The following is a 14,862-nucleotide window of genomic DNA, read 5'->3' as shown; positions in this document are numbered from 1 at the left end:
AGAAAGAGGCTTGAGAATCATCACTTCAGCCTCTTTGCTTTGTTTGTTTTCTACATGAGGAACCCAAGTCCCACAGAAATAGAGTGAGCAAGATTAGAACGGCAGACTCAGTTCTCTTTCTACCATGTTCTGCTTCTATCCTTTGGCAAGATATTGGGCATGAGCCAGTGATGGAAAGAAGATTGATAGATTAATTTGTACGCTGCTTTGTTCTCTAAAACAACTGGGTCCCATGACTGAGTCAGGTAAAACACAGACATGTTTTTAACAATGTGATCTTACCAATGAGTTTGGGGAAAACATTTTCAGAATAGCATAAAAGATGGAAATGAGGTTTGTACCCTGGGACTTGGAGGTGAGCGTGTACAGAGAAGGGATGGAACTGTGTATTCACAATCAGAATCGCTCAGGCCCTGAGGCTTGATTATCAGGTCAAGTGTGTCAGGCCTGGCTTCCTCTTTTCTGAAGATGAGTTCTTCTTAGGAGGTGCCTTAGTCTTTTATGCAAATGGACATCTGCTGTGCCAGCCCCACCTGCTCTCCAGACATGCCCAGAAATTTCTGAACCTTGGCTTTGACTAAATCCTGCCTCCTGCCAACGTTACCTTGAGACAAATAAACCCAATTGAACAGCCTACATAAATCGGACAGACACATGACTAACTCAGCAGGTTGAATTTCCTTACTGACCTAAGGAATCACACGGGGTTCTAGCTCCTTCCTTCTCCCCGCTACCCTGGCAGGGAAAGAAAACCTAAGTAACCCCTATACAAGTGCATTTCTCTTAGGACAAATAAAAATTGCATCTATTTTTTGCTCTCTCTTACATCTTTTGTTTCACCAAGGCAATATTTACTTTTTAAAATGTCTTTCAATGATTACAAATTCCAAACCATTGATTTAAAGCATTTTTTAAAAACTAGAACTTAAATTTTTGTTTAACAAATGAGTTCTCAAGCTGCTGAAAATCCTCTACCAGTCTGATCTACATTATGTTATGAATTCTGTGGAAAATAAAATTGAAACCATTGGATTCAGAATGGCTTTGCTAAGCTCTATGATTAGCAATGTATTTCCTATGATCTTGGGTTACATTAATTTAAAATTACATTAATATCTGGAAGAACATTTGGGTAACTATTTTTTTCCATAAGTTTTTTTTTTTTTTCCCTTACAATGCTAACTACTAGGGCTATTTTGTTTGAGGCACCAAATTTCTGTAGTGGTTTGGCTACAGATCTATCACCAGGGCATAATAGCCAACCTTGTAGTAGTATTATTGCAGCTTTGAGGTACATGTGATGTTTCTTTAAAACCTCAAGGTTTTAAAATATTCAGTATAAACTAAATCAACCCACACATTATTAACAAAAATTTTAATGTCAAATAAACACAATATCCTGTAATTTCTAAACATTCCTTTCCTAAACTCATTCAAATGTTGTTTTCTATAAAATGTACTGGTCTTTTGAGTACACACACACACACACACACACACATATAAAATTATATAGCAACTGCTACGCAGATGGGAGCAGTCTATGTTCTTTATTTTATTAAAAGAAATTTCAACTGAACAAATATTTGTTCTAGATCTAGCTTCACGTGAGATATGTTATCTCTGCTTCATGGAAAAGAGACGAATTAGAAGGAAAACCTACCTGAATTGTTTAGTATGGAATATCATAAAGTGACTTTCCTTTAACATCATTCTAAATTGATATTTACCATGAATTTAAGTAAGCAAAATAAAATAGCACTTTAAAAAAAAAGATGTTGTATACGTGATCTTGCAAAAATTAACTTAAACCTGTGTAGTGTTCCTTATTATCACCTGTAAACTGGGGATAATAATAAGGCTGCTGTATGACATGAAAAGAATTCATGCAAAAATGATAACTAGTGCTCTCAGCACATATTGCTCACTTAAAAATGCCATCGTGCTTATTTATATTTTTGTTTTCCAGTTAATTGCTTAATGCGAAGAACAAGCAACAAAGCCTAAAACTAATATATCAATCCAATGAAGATACTTAGAGCTTCTTTTACATGGTGTTTTCCTTGCCAGCCTTTTCTGCTTCCTAATTATGTAGGGTAGAGAATAGAGAGGCGGCTTAGAAATTTGATTATCACAGAGAAACATCACTGTGTGACAATAAAAAATGGCTATAGATTCTCTGCAGCAGTTTGAACAGACTTTTTCTGTCAGGGGCAAGGAGTAAATATTTTAGGTTTTGCAGGCCATCCTGCCTCTGCAGCACTCACCCCTGACTTTGTAGTGCAAAAGCAGCCAGAGCCAGTGTGCAAATGAATAAGAGGGCCTGTCTTCCAATAAAACTTTATGAACACTGGAGTTTGAATTCCAAACAATCTTCACATGTCTCTTTCCTTTCCTTTCCTTTCCTTTCCTTTCCTTTCCTTTCCTTTCCTTTCCTTTCCTTTCCTTTCCTTTCCTTTCCTTTTTTAACCATTCAAGAATGTGAAAGTCATTCTTGGGTCATAGGTGGTAAAAAATGAGGGGGCTGGCTGGGTTTGGCCCATGAGCCATGGTTTGCTGACCCCTGCTCTACAGAATCCTGTTTATTTTTAATACCTTAAATCACTTGTTTCTTTTTTTTTTAAAAAGATTTTATTTATTTATCTGACAGAGAGAGAGAGGCAGCGAGAGAGGGAACACAAGCAGGGGGAGTAGGAGAGGGAGAAACAGACTTCCCGCTGAGCAGGGAGCTGATGCGGGGCTCAATCCCAGAACCCTAGGATCATGACCTGAGCCATAGGTTGACGCCCAACAACTGAGCCACCCAGGCGCCCCTTAAATCACTTGTTTCTTATACTTTGTCTGTACAAAGTGTACCACTTCAAGTTGTAGACTGATCTTCTCAAAGCTGTGCTTAAAATATTGAGAAGCGTTTTGTAATGCTGACAGCTCTCTGAATACAGGCCATTCCTATAAACAGATACTATGAGTTCTACCAGAAATAGAAATTTTAATGACATCTAATTAAATAGAAACCAACAGAGAAAAATTATTACACTTTCTTATGCCAGATTATGAAGGTCTTTAATTAATGCACAGAAACAGGAAATATATATAAATATATATGTATAATTTTTTAAATCAGATTTTTCTGACAATCTTACAGATTTTTCTGTAAGAAAAAATCTTTTCTGTAAGATTTTCAGTAAGATTTTTGTTCAGGCCTTTCTTTGAGGTAGATCCTTCCACGTATCTTCTAAGTTGTGCCTTAATGGCTAGAGATCATCCCTCATAAGGCACATGGAATCATACACCAAAAAAAAAGCTTTGAAATCAGAAAAAAAAAGTAAACCACCGCAGTCTATCCTGTCAGATCTTTTCTCACACTGTCAGAAAACAGCTGCCTCTTCCTTTTTGTTACTACTTACTTTCTTCAATTAAAAAAGTAATCTAAAAATTTATGAACAACACATTTAAATCTCATTAACACTATTTACAGTTAATTATGAGTCAGTATCCCCACCTCTTATACAATCCAAGGGGATTTAGTTAATCAAGTACTAAAGATAACTTCATTATTAGGCAGTCTTTACCTGTGAGTTAGTGGATTCAGATTAGAAAGTTAGGTGAATTAAAAAAAAATTGTCTAGACTCAACAAAATTTTCTATATCTAAAAGAAAAGGATGAAATACCAAATTTGCACTTCCTAAATACAGAATTGTTTCTTAAAAAAGCATCAAAACACAGGTGTTAGGAAAGATGCTTTGAACTCACCTGAAAATACACAAATGTGTCAAAATATGCAGAAATGTGTTCTACTACAAATCTCTCTATTGTATGTATTGGCGATTACAAGTAAATGGTTCTCTTGACCTCTAAAAATAAAAATATGCGATACTGTTTAAACAAAAAACTTGTCAGTCTCGTGTATACTATGGTATACGCCAACCTGAAGTGCATAGAGATTAAACTGGATACCTGTTTCGCAAAACTCACGAGTAAGAGTGGAGTGGCTAAGATCGTGGACTCTGGAACTGAATGGTGTCTGTTCTCATTCCTCTTGTACAACTTAGTAGCTGTGTGACTTTGGCAAAGTGCCTCTGTGGCCTCCGTTCCCCTCCTCTGTGAGTAAGAATCATAATCGTGTCTACCCCGTAGGTAACCAGAGAGTCTAACCTCATATAGTGTTGTACAAAAGAATAAATGGATTAACATTTATTTTATAAAACATTCAGAACAGTGTTTGGCACATAAAAAGTGCTGGTATCGGTGTTGGCTTCATAATTTAAATTAAAAGAAAGCCACTCTCCAGACTGACTAACATTATGGTATCTTTGTTCTTAACCAAGTTTAGAAAGCCAAATTTGGAATCGGCATAGGGAAGTCACATTTTATTAGAATGCTCAAGCCCTGAAAACTTTGCATAATTCCAAGCTTGCATAATTATTTTAAAACTCACATATTCAAAGTGCTTCCTGACAAAGGATAGTGGGTATTTCTACTTATGAGCAAAAGTGGTGCCACCATGTGGCAATAACATAAACACAGGTGCCAATGCATTTGTCTGGCTAGATTTGAAATTATGCAACGTTAGATGAATTTTTTATTTTTTAACATTTACTTTTTCCCCCAAATTGTATGTACAAAGTGAAACTTTATTATTTCCAATTCAAAAATTCCAAATTCCCATAATTCCATAAAACAGTAATGCATGTTCTTTGAATGAGGAACAGTAATGTAATTTGCCTCTGATCTGAATTTAGCAAATAAAGAAATAATGCAGTTAGAACAGTGATTTTCAAACTGAATTCCTTGGAGTCTGGATTCCCAGGGAAGGAGCCAGAGCGGAAACTAGTGGGTGAGACATCGGTTCCTGCTGAAGAGTTGTGCTCGTGCTGCTTTTATATGTTGGGGCTATTCATAAGATTTTATTTGAAGAAAGTGTCCAGCTGTTTAAAGAAAAGTTTTTAAAAGCCAGTGCAATCCTATATTAGAAGGTTTTAGTGGGACTTTAAGACTTTTCGTTTTGTAATAAAGATTTCCTCAGAACTTAACAAACAACCCAGACCTGGAGAAGAAGGAGGAAAAAAAAAAAAAAGAGTGCATTGGTTGAAATCCTAGTCCCTTTCCCAGGATCGAAGATTAGAGGGTAGAAAGGAAAAGACATGGTTTGGATCAAAGAGGAAAAGAAGGGAAGCATCATGCCTGGCATTTCTGCTCTTTTTCCCTTCCTGCTTTCCTGCACCTTTTAATACATGCTGTTGTCTTGAATATGTCAAGCATTGGAACTCTCAGAAAGATTGAAATATTTTTTTTTTACTGGTTTAAGGTAACTTTCCTGGCAGGATACAAGAACCAATAAAAGCTCTTTTTTCACCATCAAAAAACAATACAGCTACATATTTTTGCAAACAAGGGTTCCTGAGAGAAGAGTGGGAACACATTCTTTAAAAAAATTGTATTTGCTGACTAAACAAATGTAACTGGGACATGGAGTGTTGTTAAGGAGGGGTATCTGCTGAGAGAGCTTTTTGGTCAATCAGTATTCATTAAACTGAAACTTATGAATTAAACTTATTTTACACATCAGATGACGGCCTAGAACATGGAGTTAGAAGGAAATCTGCTGCTTCAAATATTAGGTTTTCATAATAAGAAGGAAGTGTTGTTAGCCCTTTGCAAACAGGAACAATTGAGCAATTGCCTGTAACCTAGAAGAGCATATAAGCTGTAGGAAAATGTATGGGGAAGGAAACAGTCTGTCCCCCCTTCATTGTAGTTCTTGGAGAAGTCAGTTCGCTCGTCCCAGGTGATGAGTGTTCTATGTGGCTAAATAAATAACTTTTTGGATTATTTTAAAACACTGGAATTTCTCATCTACTGAAGGTTTCATTTATAGGTATTATTATGTCAGGTTAAATTTTTATCTCAAATTACAAAATAATACGGATTAGGTGCTTAGCTCCTATTACCTGGAAGTCACAGAGATTGGCTTGATCTTGTTTCCATACTGCAAGAAGCTCAATGAAGCTTTTACTTGGTTCTCAACTAGTGAGGAGCTAGCAAACCCTGCAATAGTTTAGAACTAAGTGGGTATTACAAATGAGTTGGCAATTCATGTTTGTGTTATGGTTTGTTATGACTGCTTAATTCAAAAGCATATTTGCAGAGAGGGAATTTGAATTAAGTAAATCAAAATAGTAAGGCTTTGATTAAAAAGTTAGCTTTCTTTAACTTAAATGTTGATATTTCAAGGCCTACTGAAATTTTAGTCATTTGTGGTTATTTTTGTTTCCTGTTCAGACCCCTGGGAAATAAGAGAATAGTAAATCAAAGCCCAGATTGCTTCTTGCATTTATTTTCTTTTCATTTATGCCCTGTATTCGTGCACTGGAAGAAACTAAAGACATGTATAACTTGAACAGAATCACTTTGAGGGAGAATTGTATTTCCAGACTAATCAAATTAAATAATTCTTGTTATAAAAAATTATTCTTTTCATGTTTGATAATTTCCTAATTTTTTTTTATTTCATGATGGTCCTATCATAAATAGAGACAGTGGAAAATCAGCTAAGAATATTTGTATTACTGAAGGGAAGTTTGGGCAGCTTTGTCATCAGACTGAGGATGTATGACTTGTTTTCCCCGTTCTCATGTTTGATGTTAGGCACACCCAGATTTACTAATTTACTTTTTCAGAGAAAATGTGCTTTCCAAGATAGAAAGGATACTACACATTTCAATGAAAAGTCTTCAATAAAGGGTGTTCTGTATTTTTTTTTAAATCAATTATTGGTTGTATGCCTGGGTGGCTCAGTGGGTTAAGTGTCTGCCTTCTGCTCAGGTTGTGATCCCAGGATTCTGCGATCAAGTCCTGCATTGGGCTTCCTGTGGAGCCTGCTTCTCCCTCTGCCTCTGCCTCCCTCTCTCTCTCAAGAATAAATAAATACAATCTTTAAAAAATTTTTAAATCAATTATTGGCTATTTTAGATAAAACATTGAAGAATTTTGATTAAATAACTTTAAGAGGATTTATTCTTTTCTATTTAAATTTAGTAATTTAATTCTTTTTCAAATTCGAGAGGAAAAATTTCTGAGCTTACCGAATGCTGGCCTAATGTTCTGATAATATAAATGGGGCGATCATTTACAAATTAAGCCTCTTGTTTAGGTAATTCTGCACCGTGGCCTGTTCTTGGTGATCCCTGCTGAGACAAACAGCATGGGGGGTAAATTTTATTTTACTCGGGGTTCCCACCCCACTTTGGTGGTTGTCACCTGTCAGTACTCTGAGCTTTAAGGGTACATTGGGATCTGGGAAATGTGAAATGACACATTAAATAGAAAAATATTTGAGGTCATTTTTTCCCAAATACTTTCTCACTATTGCCAGAAACTCATTCAGTTATCAATAATTTAAACAGTCAAATAATATTTATCTGAAATTCAAGTGGTCATAAAGACCTAATAAGTATTGCTTTAGGATTTTAATTGGGCATGTGTATATGTGTGACTGTGTGCACATGTATTTCTAATTTCATTCCCATGTGATTCTCCTGACCATGGAGAGTCCTGGGGAGAAAATAGAAGAGGGCTCAGGTGGGATTCTGAAACACCAATATCATTGCCTTTCATGTATCATGTTTTCTACATAAGTTCATGGTTTGATCTTCTGCAGCAAAATATGAGCTCTCTGAAGGCTTTCCTTATTTCTCTTGCTAACTAAAAGCTTTTTTGTTATTTCATAGGGCTTTACAAATACTTGCTGAATAAAGGAATTAATGAAAAATGATGTTAACCTGATGATACATAAAAGCAATGACTACAGTGTTGTTTTAGATACATACAGCCCTAAGTAGTCTCTGATATTTTCTTTAGATGGTATAATACTTAAGAATTTGTGCTGCAGTATAGTTATTGAGACAAAGGACTTGATAAGCAAGATACAAACAAGCATCAGATAGCTTTATGCTCTGATATAACCAACAGGATATAAGGAGTAAAAATGTAAATAAAATTACAAAATTGTATATGTGTAGTTCCAAAACATTTTTAGAAGGAGGTGGGAGGTAATAGCTGATTTCAGAAAAGGGAATATCGAGGTGATTTAAATGGGTTTAAATCAAGTTCATGGAGCTGAGGGAAGAAAAAGACTTGAGTTCTTGTATTTATTTCCCAAAACCCATGGATTCTACCTGAAAAAAAACTATCTTCAGTGATCAAAATTACCAATGACAAGGAAGTGGCAGTGAAGCTAGAATCTATGCCCCATTGCTGAGCAAACTCTTAAGATTGCTCACGGCGAGATTGACAGACAGTGCTATAGTTAGGACAAAGACCGTAATGTGCTACTTACAGATTGTCATCTACACATTCCCCAAGACCTCTTCAGTTTCTCTTCAAGAAGGCTCACAATGAAAACTGCTTATGTTAGCTGATCAGATGATCAGAGCAACATTTTTTTCTCCCCAAATCTAGCACTTGTAGTTCATATGTCCACTTGCCATTGCTTATGGACAGCCATTTCCTTGGTTTAATAAAGAACTTAATTTCCATGTAAACTGGCTCCGGGCAGCTTTGGTGATGCTCTACCCCGAGTTGTAGCTGCTGTAACTATGAGATAAACATGGTCCTAGTTTTTATTGCATTTATTGCATTTCTTCAAGTTTTAATTTTTAGCTGAGTTGACGCGTACAAATTGGGTGTGAGATTGTGCCTGTGCCAATTGTTTGTGCAAACCTGTAGTTTGCACTCTACTGCTTTGAGATCTCACTTCAGAGGAGCAGCATGAAGTCTTCAGCCATAGTTGTGATAGTTGTAAATGGTCAAAATTGTGCATTCTTCAAATTTTTCCATCTGCGGGGTTTGTAAATTGTTCACTTAAAACAGTCTTAAAAAATGGATTCTTGTTTGTAAGTCTGCTGACAAAGATCAACCAGAGATTTCTGGTTTTGAACATATGAAAATTCTCCCTACTTACCTGTGCTATAAATAACAGTATCTAAAGTGAAGACTTAAATACTCCTTGGTGACAAGGTTATCCTTCGAACTCTGAATTAACACTTCAAAAAATATTTTTAAAAATTTGTTGAAAAAATTAAGTTACAACCAGAAACAGGGTATGTATGTATGTTGCCGAAATAAATGTGATTATTATACACATCTATATGATCTGGGATTTTTATTCTGAAATGGGAGATTTTTGTTTCCACGTTCATTAAAAACTAAAAACTAATTCTAAAACAAAATTGCATGAGTTGATTAATGCTAAACAGAAGAAATAACTATCAAAGAAGCAAGAAAGACACTGGAGAAAGAGTGAACAGGGCTTTTTGTAAAGTGATAATTAAGACTAGTTAATATATATTTGGAAATGTTCTGACTGGGCATTTGGTATTAGAATAATAATATAAATACAACATATATATGTGTTGGCATGCAGTTGAAATCTCAGACAAACATAGTGATTCCAAATAAAGTTATGAGGTCTTGAGCTAAAGTAATTGAGATCTGTTAAGAAAACATGATTTGTTTATAACTAGTGCTACTAATAACTACAGTTTGTTGCATCAACTTCTAACTTATGTATCACTGGCACCTGTTCTAAGTAATTTATAAGGAATTTGCATGTTCCTAGACAAGAAATGTTATGAATAGAGATGATTCCATTTCCTCACTGTCAAAATTGGTTGTTAATTTTTCCTTGTAAGTTGATTATTTCTAATTATGATAATACAGCAGCTGTGGACAATGCCCTTTCTTTCACATTCTGTGATATGAAAGTGACTGTAACTTGTTGAAACTCAGCCCTGGTCTTATGTTACTATTATTGCTTCTCGGGAGGCTCATTAGCCTGTCACAGACGCTGTAAGAAAAATCCATCATTTCTTTTGGAATACGATGAGGCTTTGTCACCCACAATGCAATTAATATTGAAAATAGAAAGAATGGTTATGATACGATTATGATTAGCCAGAGATGAGCTATTGTCCGAGTAACAGAACTAATCCAGCAGGCCAAAGATGACCTACACAGAACCATCAGTTTGCTGATTGCCATTTCTCTCTGAGTTTGATGAAATATTCATGCCTTTGCTCTCCTCTCTGCAAGCACTATTGATTTCTTGTATAAACGCTGCTATATTTAGTCTAGACAAATGGAATGTGGATTGCTGCTGAATAAATTGGATGAAAGACTGGGATCTTGCTTGCTGCTTTCTCTCAGTCTTGGGCAATTATTTATAATCAAGAGCAGTTTTTGTAAGTTGAGGGTGATTTTTCACAATTTAGTGATTAGTCTCTGAACAAAGGCAAGCAGTTAGACACAATCATTTCTGTTGGGATAGCAGGTTAAGAAGTCAAATTACCCTTTGAGGTTTACAATAGCTGTTTTAGAGAGTTCTGGGACTCCCCCCCCCCTTATCTTGTTTTGTGGGGAGAGGGTTTTTAGGGATTTGATGTTCACAGTTTATAGATAAGAAGAATGCCAACAGGAAGAGACCCCGGGGTCTCCTGAAATTCTACATTTTGTCTTTATCAGGTTAAATTCTGACCTTTGTTTATTGGGATTTCCATGTAAACACTGGGGACTGTAGTTTGGTCTTTTTGATGCAAAAATGAAATACATCATTAACAGTCATTGCTTTTGGTTGGAATTATGCCAACTCTATAAATTAATGCTCAAAATCTCATGTTACTCCAGAGTCTTGATTGAAAGTTCTACAGCAGACACTGCAACTAAGAAATCTTACAGGCCATCATCCTCATTTAATCCCAAACTTGTCACAATTACTGTCTTTCCTTTCATGAATATCAGTGTTTTAGAAGATACCATCCCACCAAACTATGTTTTATTAATAAATCGTTTTACAGTTTTCATTACAGTGACATGTGTAGTACCATCAATGCAAGCTTCTGATCAATACATTGAAAAGTGACCAGTGTTAGCAACCCAAGATTGATACCAGCCCCCCTCCACCCTACCCACAGGTGCATACCACGTGCCTTGTACGCACATGCAATTCAAGTGATAAGTAAGGACATTAATGTTTCATTTAGTATTTGCAGACATAAGTTCTACAGACAAGATTTGTTAGCCTTTCTCGATTCACTGAAAATAGCTCTTAAATCCACATAATTAACTTTGTAGTTTCCAACCTGGAATCTACAAATCTAAGTACTTACAGTAGTAGTCAGAGCGTTAGATGCAATTTGGAAAAATACAGAAAAGTAAGGAAGGGAAAATTATTTCTATTTCCACCCCAAATACAACTATCTTCTGTATCTCACCAGTCTTCGCTACAAGAATTCGGAGACTAATACAATTAAAAACACACTAGAATATATGCTGTAAGAGGGCTAGAATTTTTGTCTTTTTTGCTTTCTTACTGAACCTAACATCTAGAATGAAGCCTTGGAATTTAAGATTCTCAGTAAATGTATATTGACTTAAGTTATATTTATTTAAAGAGTTATCAGAGGGTATATGTCACTTTTATTACTGTTTCTTCACTTAATGTTGGAATGGCATTCTTCATGTTCCCATAAACATTACTTTTAATGATTGTGTGTTTTTCCACCATATGGATGTGACATATTTTACTTAGACATTTCCTTGTAGTTGGTGGATTTCAATTAAAATGATAATACTTCAGTAAACAGTATGACATTGAACTATATTTTCCTGTTACTATTGTCTCCTTAAGATATATTCCTGCAGTTGGCAAACCTGAACCAAATGGTAGAATATTTAATGATTCTTCCTACATATCACCAAATTGTTTTTCAGAAGTTTTAAGCCATTTGGCAGAACCACTTGAAATTTATAATTATCTACTTGGTCATATGCTTACACCACACAGTGGGGCATCATCACACATGCATATACATGAATCATATAAGAGATACTTAATGTTTGCAAAATGATGCCTTACTTTGACGTAAATTTGCATTTCTTTACTAGTAAAGGTAAACTTATAAAAGTTGTTTATTTATATTCCTTTATTTTCTTTTTTCTGTTTTCATTTTTCTGAAAGTTTTAATGTTTTTATTTTCTAGTATTAAATGGGAATCTCATACAATTTTATTTGCATACTTGCTGTTAATATTTTTTTTTCGTTAGCCACACAGTGTTGATTTATTTTCATGCACAGAAAATTCCATTTTTATATAATTAAAAAAACCCCAGAGCATTTATTGAGATATGTGCTATATGTTGTGAGTCCTTGGAGTGGATTATCTCATTTAATCCTTTTAACAATTCCATGTTGTTACTGCCTGTCTGCCTTGTCTATGAACTTTTGTGCTTATACTGTCCTACAAATTATCCGATAGAAGTAGTGCTAAGAATTTTATATATATTATCTAATTTTTTAAAATTTAAATATCCAATAATTATTTTTGTCAAATTAATTATTCTCATCTGGTCTTTGTTCCACTGGTGGTTTGATTTGTTTTAAGCTTCCTCGCCATTTTTGTGCCTTACTCATTTTAGGAATAAGGTAACTGAAATCCAGATTATCATCATTGAAAAAACAGCACATAGAGACCTGGCGACTTTCACGTCTTCATGTTTAGACCTGGCACCATAGTTGTGGTTGATTAACTAATCTACTCACCATCTGCAACATTTTAGCATGCAGATTTGTACTTTTTCTTTGCCAGGTCCAGCAGCCCTGCAGACACATTGTTGAAAGCTTTAATTCTTAAGGAATTCCTTAATTCTTGAGGAGTATATCTTCTAATATATCTTCTGACTCTGATTACAAACTAACACACTTGCAACTGTGGAAATTGAGTTGTGATAGAAGCTTCTGTATTATAACTTAGCATCTTTTCTTCAATAGAGTAGCATTTTTTGGTCCTAAGTTGACCTGACTTGTGTAAGTGGTCCACTAGCGTAAGTTTTATGAATGACTTTGATACCAGGCAATAATTGGATTCATCTCTTTGTGGTTTTCGGTTTTTTGAGGGTTTTTTGGGGGGAGGGGGCAGGATTCATCTCTTTGAAAAGAGAAATTTAGAAAATTCATGAGGGTTGCTGGGTGAAAATTAGCATGGGGTCCATTTTTACCAAAACTGAAGACCTTTTATCATTGTTGTAAAAAATAACTACACTTGTTATCATAAAATTTGTTGTATAGAGTATAATGTCTTTTATTTTTGTTTGTTTGCAAATCAACGTACTAATTTCCTATCTGCTCTCATGTCCCTCCCCCCCTTTTTTTCCTCCTGTTTCTCTAGTGGATGTGAAATCAGAAGTTCCCGTGGGCCTAGAGCCCATCTCACCTTTAGACCTAAGGACAGACCTCAGGATGATGATGCCTGTGGTGGATCCTGTTGTCCGCGAGAAGCAGCTGCAGCAAGAATTACTCCTCATCCAGCAACAGCAGCAAATCCAGAAGCAGCTCCTGATTGCAGAGTTTCAGAAACAGCATGAGAACTTGACACGGCAGCACCAGGCTCAGCTCCAGGAGCACATCAAGGTAGCAAATGTTTCCTTGCCTCTGACCTTTTCACCGAGGAAGCCTGCAACAGGACATGAGCATAAGGAGCATTGGGAGGGGGGTGAGTTTCACTGTGATTAAGACATGGAAGTATGGCCTGGAGGAAATTGTGATTTTGCTGGTGAAAATCTTGGGTAAGTAGTAAGAATGCTGACTGAAAACCAGCTTTGCTCTTGGAGGGGCCTGTACCAGTCTCAACCATTAGTTTATAGCATCAATAGTAGGGAATAGTAACTTTCCAACCTCTGTTGAGTTCGTCACCTACATGATTTTGTTCATCGGCCCCATCTGTTCTCCACCAAGAAGAACCATGAGCCTGGGAAGATCCATTTTATATTTCTAAAGAATCTGCTTAAACTATTTATCAGAAACAATAAATAAAGAGAGAGCCTTTTTGTTTTGTTTTTGGTTTATAAGTGGATTTTTTAAAAGTTTAATTAAATTCCAGTTATTTAACGGATAGTGTAATATGAGTTTCAGGTGTACAATATAGTGATTCAGCACTTCCATACATCACCCAGTGCTCATCACAGCACGTGTGCTCCTTACTCCCCATCACCTGTTTCCCCCACCCCCCCACCTCCCCATATAAGTATATGTTCTGAATATATCCTAATTTTCCCCATGAAGAAGACCTCATAATGTATACATTTAAAATAATAACATAAAAAGCTCAAGAGAATTATATATGAAGAAACTGATGCAAATGTTAATATTTTTATATAAGTTTAATAGGCTGCAGATAAGAATTTATTGAAAGAATTTTGGAAGTAGTTGATAGTTTGAGACCCAAGTTGTGTAAATTATCCTAGGAGAAATATATCCATGTCCCAGAATTTTTTATGATAGACTATTTTGTTGTCAAGTCATTTTAGATGTATCTGTGTATCCGTGTCTTCTTGTATCTTTGAGATTAATATCACATTAGCTTTATTTGTGAAATGTCTTTCAAATTCTTGACAAAGACATTTAAAACAAAGCTATTTTGGTCTGATTGAGTAGATGTTTAGTTTGAGTTTGTTATGACAGTAATATAAAGCAGCAAATACTTATAATAAAATGCCATTTTTATGTCTATGTCCTTCAAAATGATGCAAATACATGTTAATTTACTAACGCAATAAATTACAGGTTCTGAACACTTGATCTTGCATATCAAATACAAGCACATTTATGTCAGATTAATATAGATAACTAATCTATGTGAATATTATAAAATTTTACCCCATTTATATGAGTGTCTGAGAAGGTAAAAGTGCTATCTTCTTCCCTATGTCCTTTCTTTTTCAAGATACTTCCTTAGCCTGAAAGACCTATTTTATCTTCTTTTCCAAAAAAGCTTTGACATCTGATATAAAACATCATAGTTTTCTTCTTT

The 14,862-nt window shown here is 35.3% G+C and overlaps 1 protein-coding gene across 14 annotated transcripts in view; it reads left to right on the top strand.

The window, feature by feature from the left end:
* HDAC9 (histone deacetylase 9) overlaps positions 1 to 14,862 on the top strand; it is a 726,671-nt gene that overhangs the window by 269,404 nt on the left and 442,405 nt on the right. For all 14 annotated transcript variants that reach the window (XM_045793088.2, XM_087860991.1, XM_045793089.2 and 11 more), the window contains one exon: positions 13,222 to 13,463. In XM_045793088.2, coding sequence (XP_045649044.2) covers positions 13,222 to 13,463 — 242 coding nt within the window. The remainder of the gene's footprint in view (positions 1 to 13,221; positions 13,464 to 14,862) is intronic.

Source organism: Ursus americanus, chromosome 3, assembly GCF_024610735.1.
Source record: "Ursus americanus isolate L20-20 chromosome 3, mUrsAme1.1.p, whole genome shotgun sequence".
In the NCBI taxonomy this organism is placed as follows: Eukaryota; Metazoa; Chordata; class Mammalia; order Carnivora; family Ursidae; genus Ursus; species Ursus americanus.
This window is presented reverse-complemented; position numbering and strand designations above follow the sequence as displayed.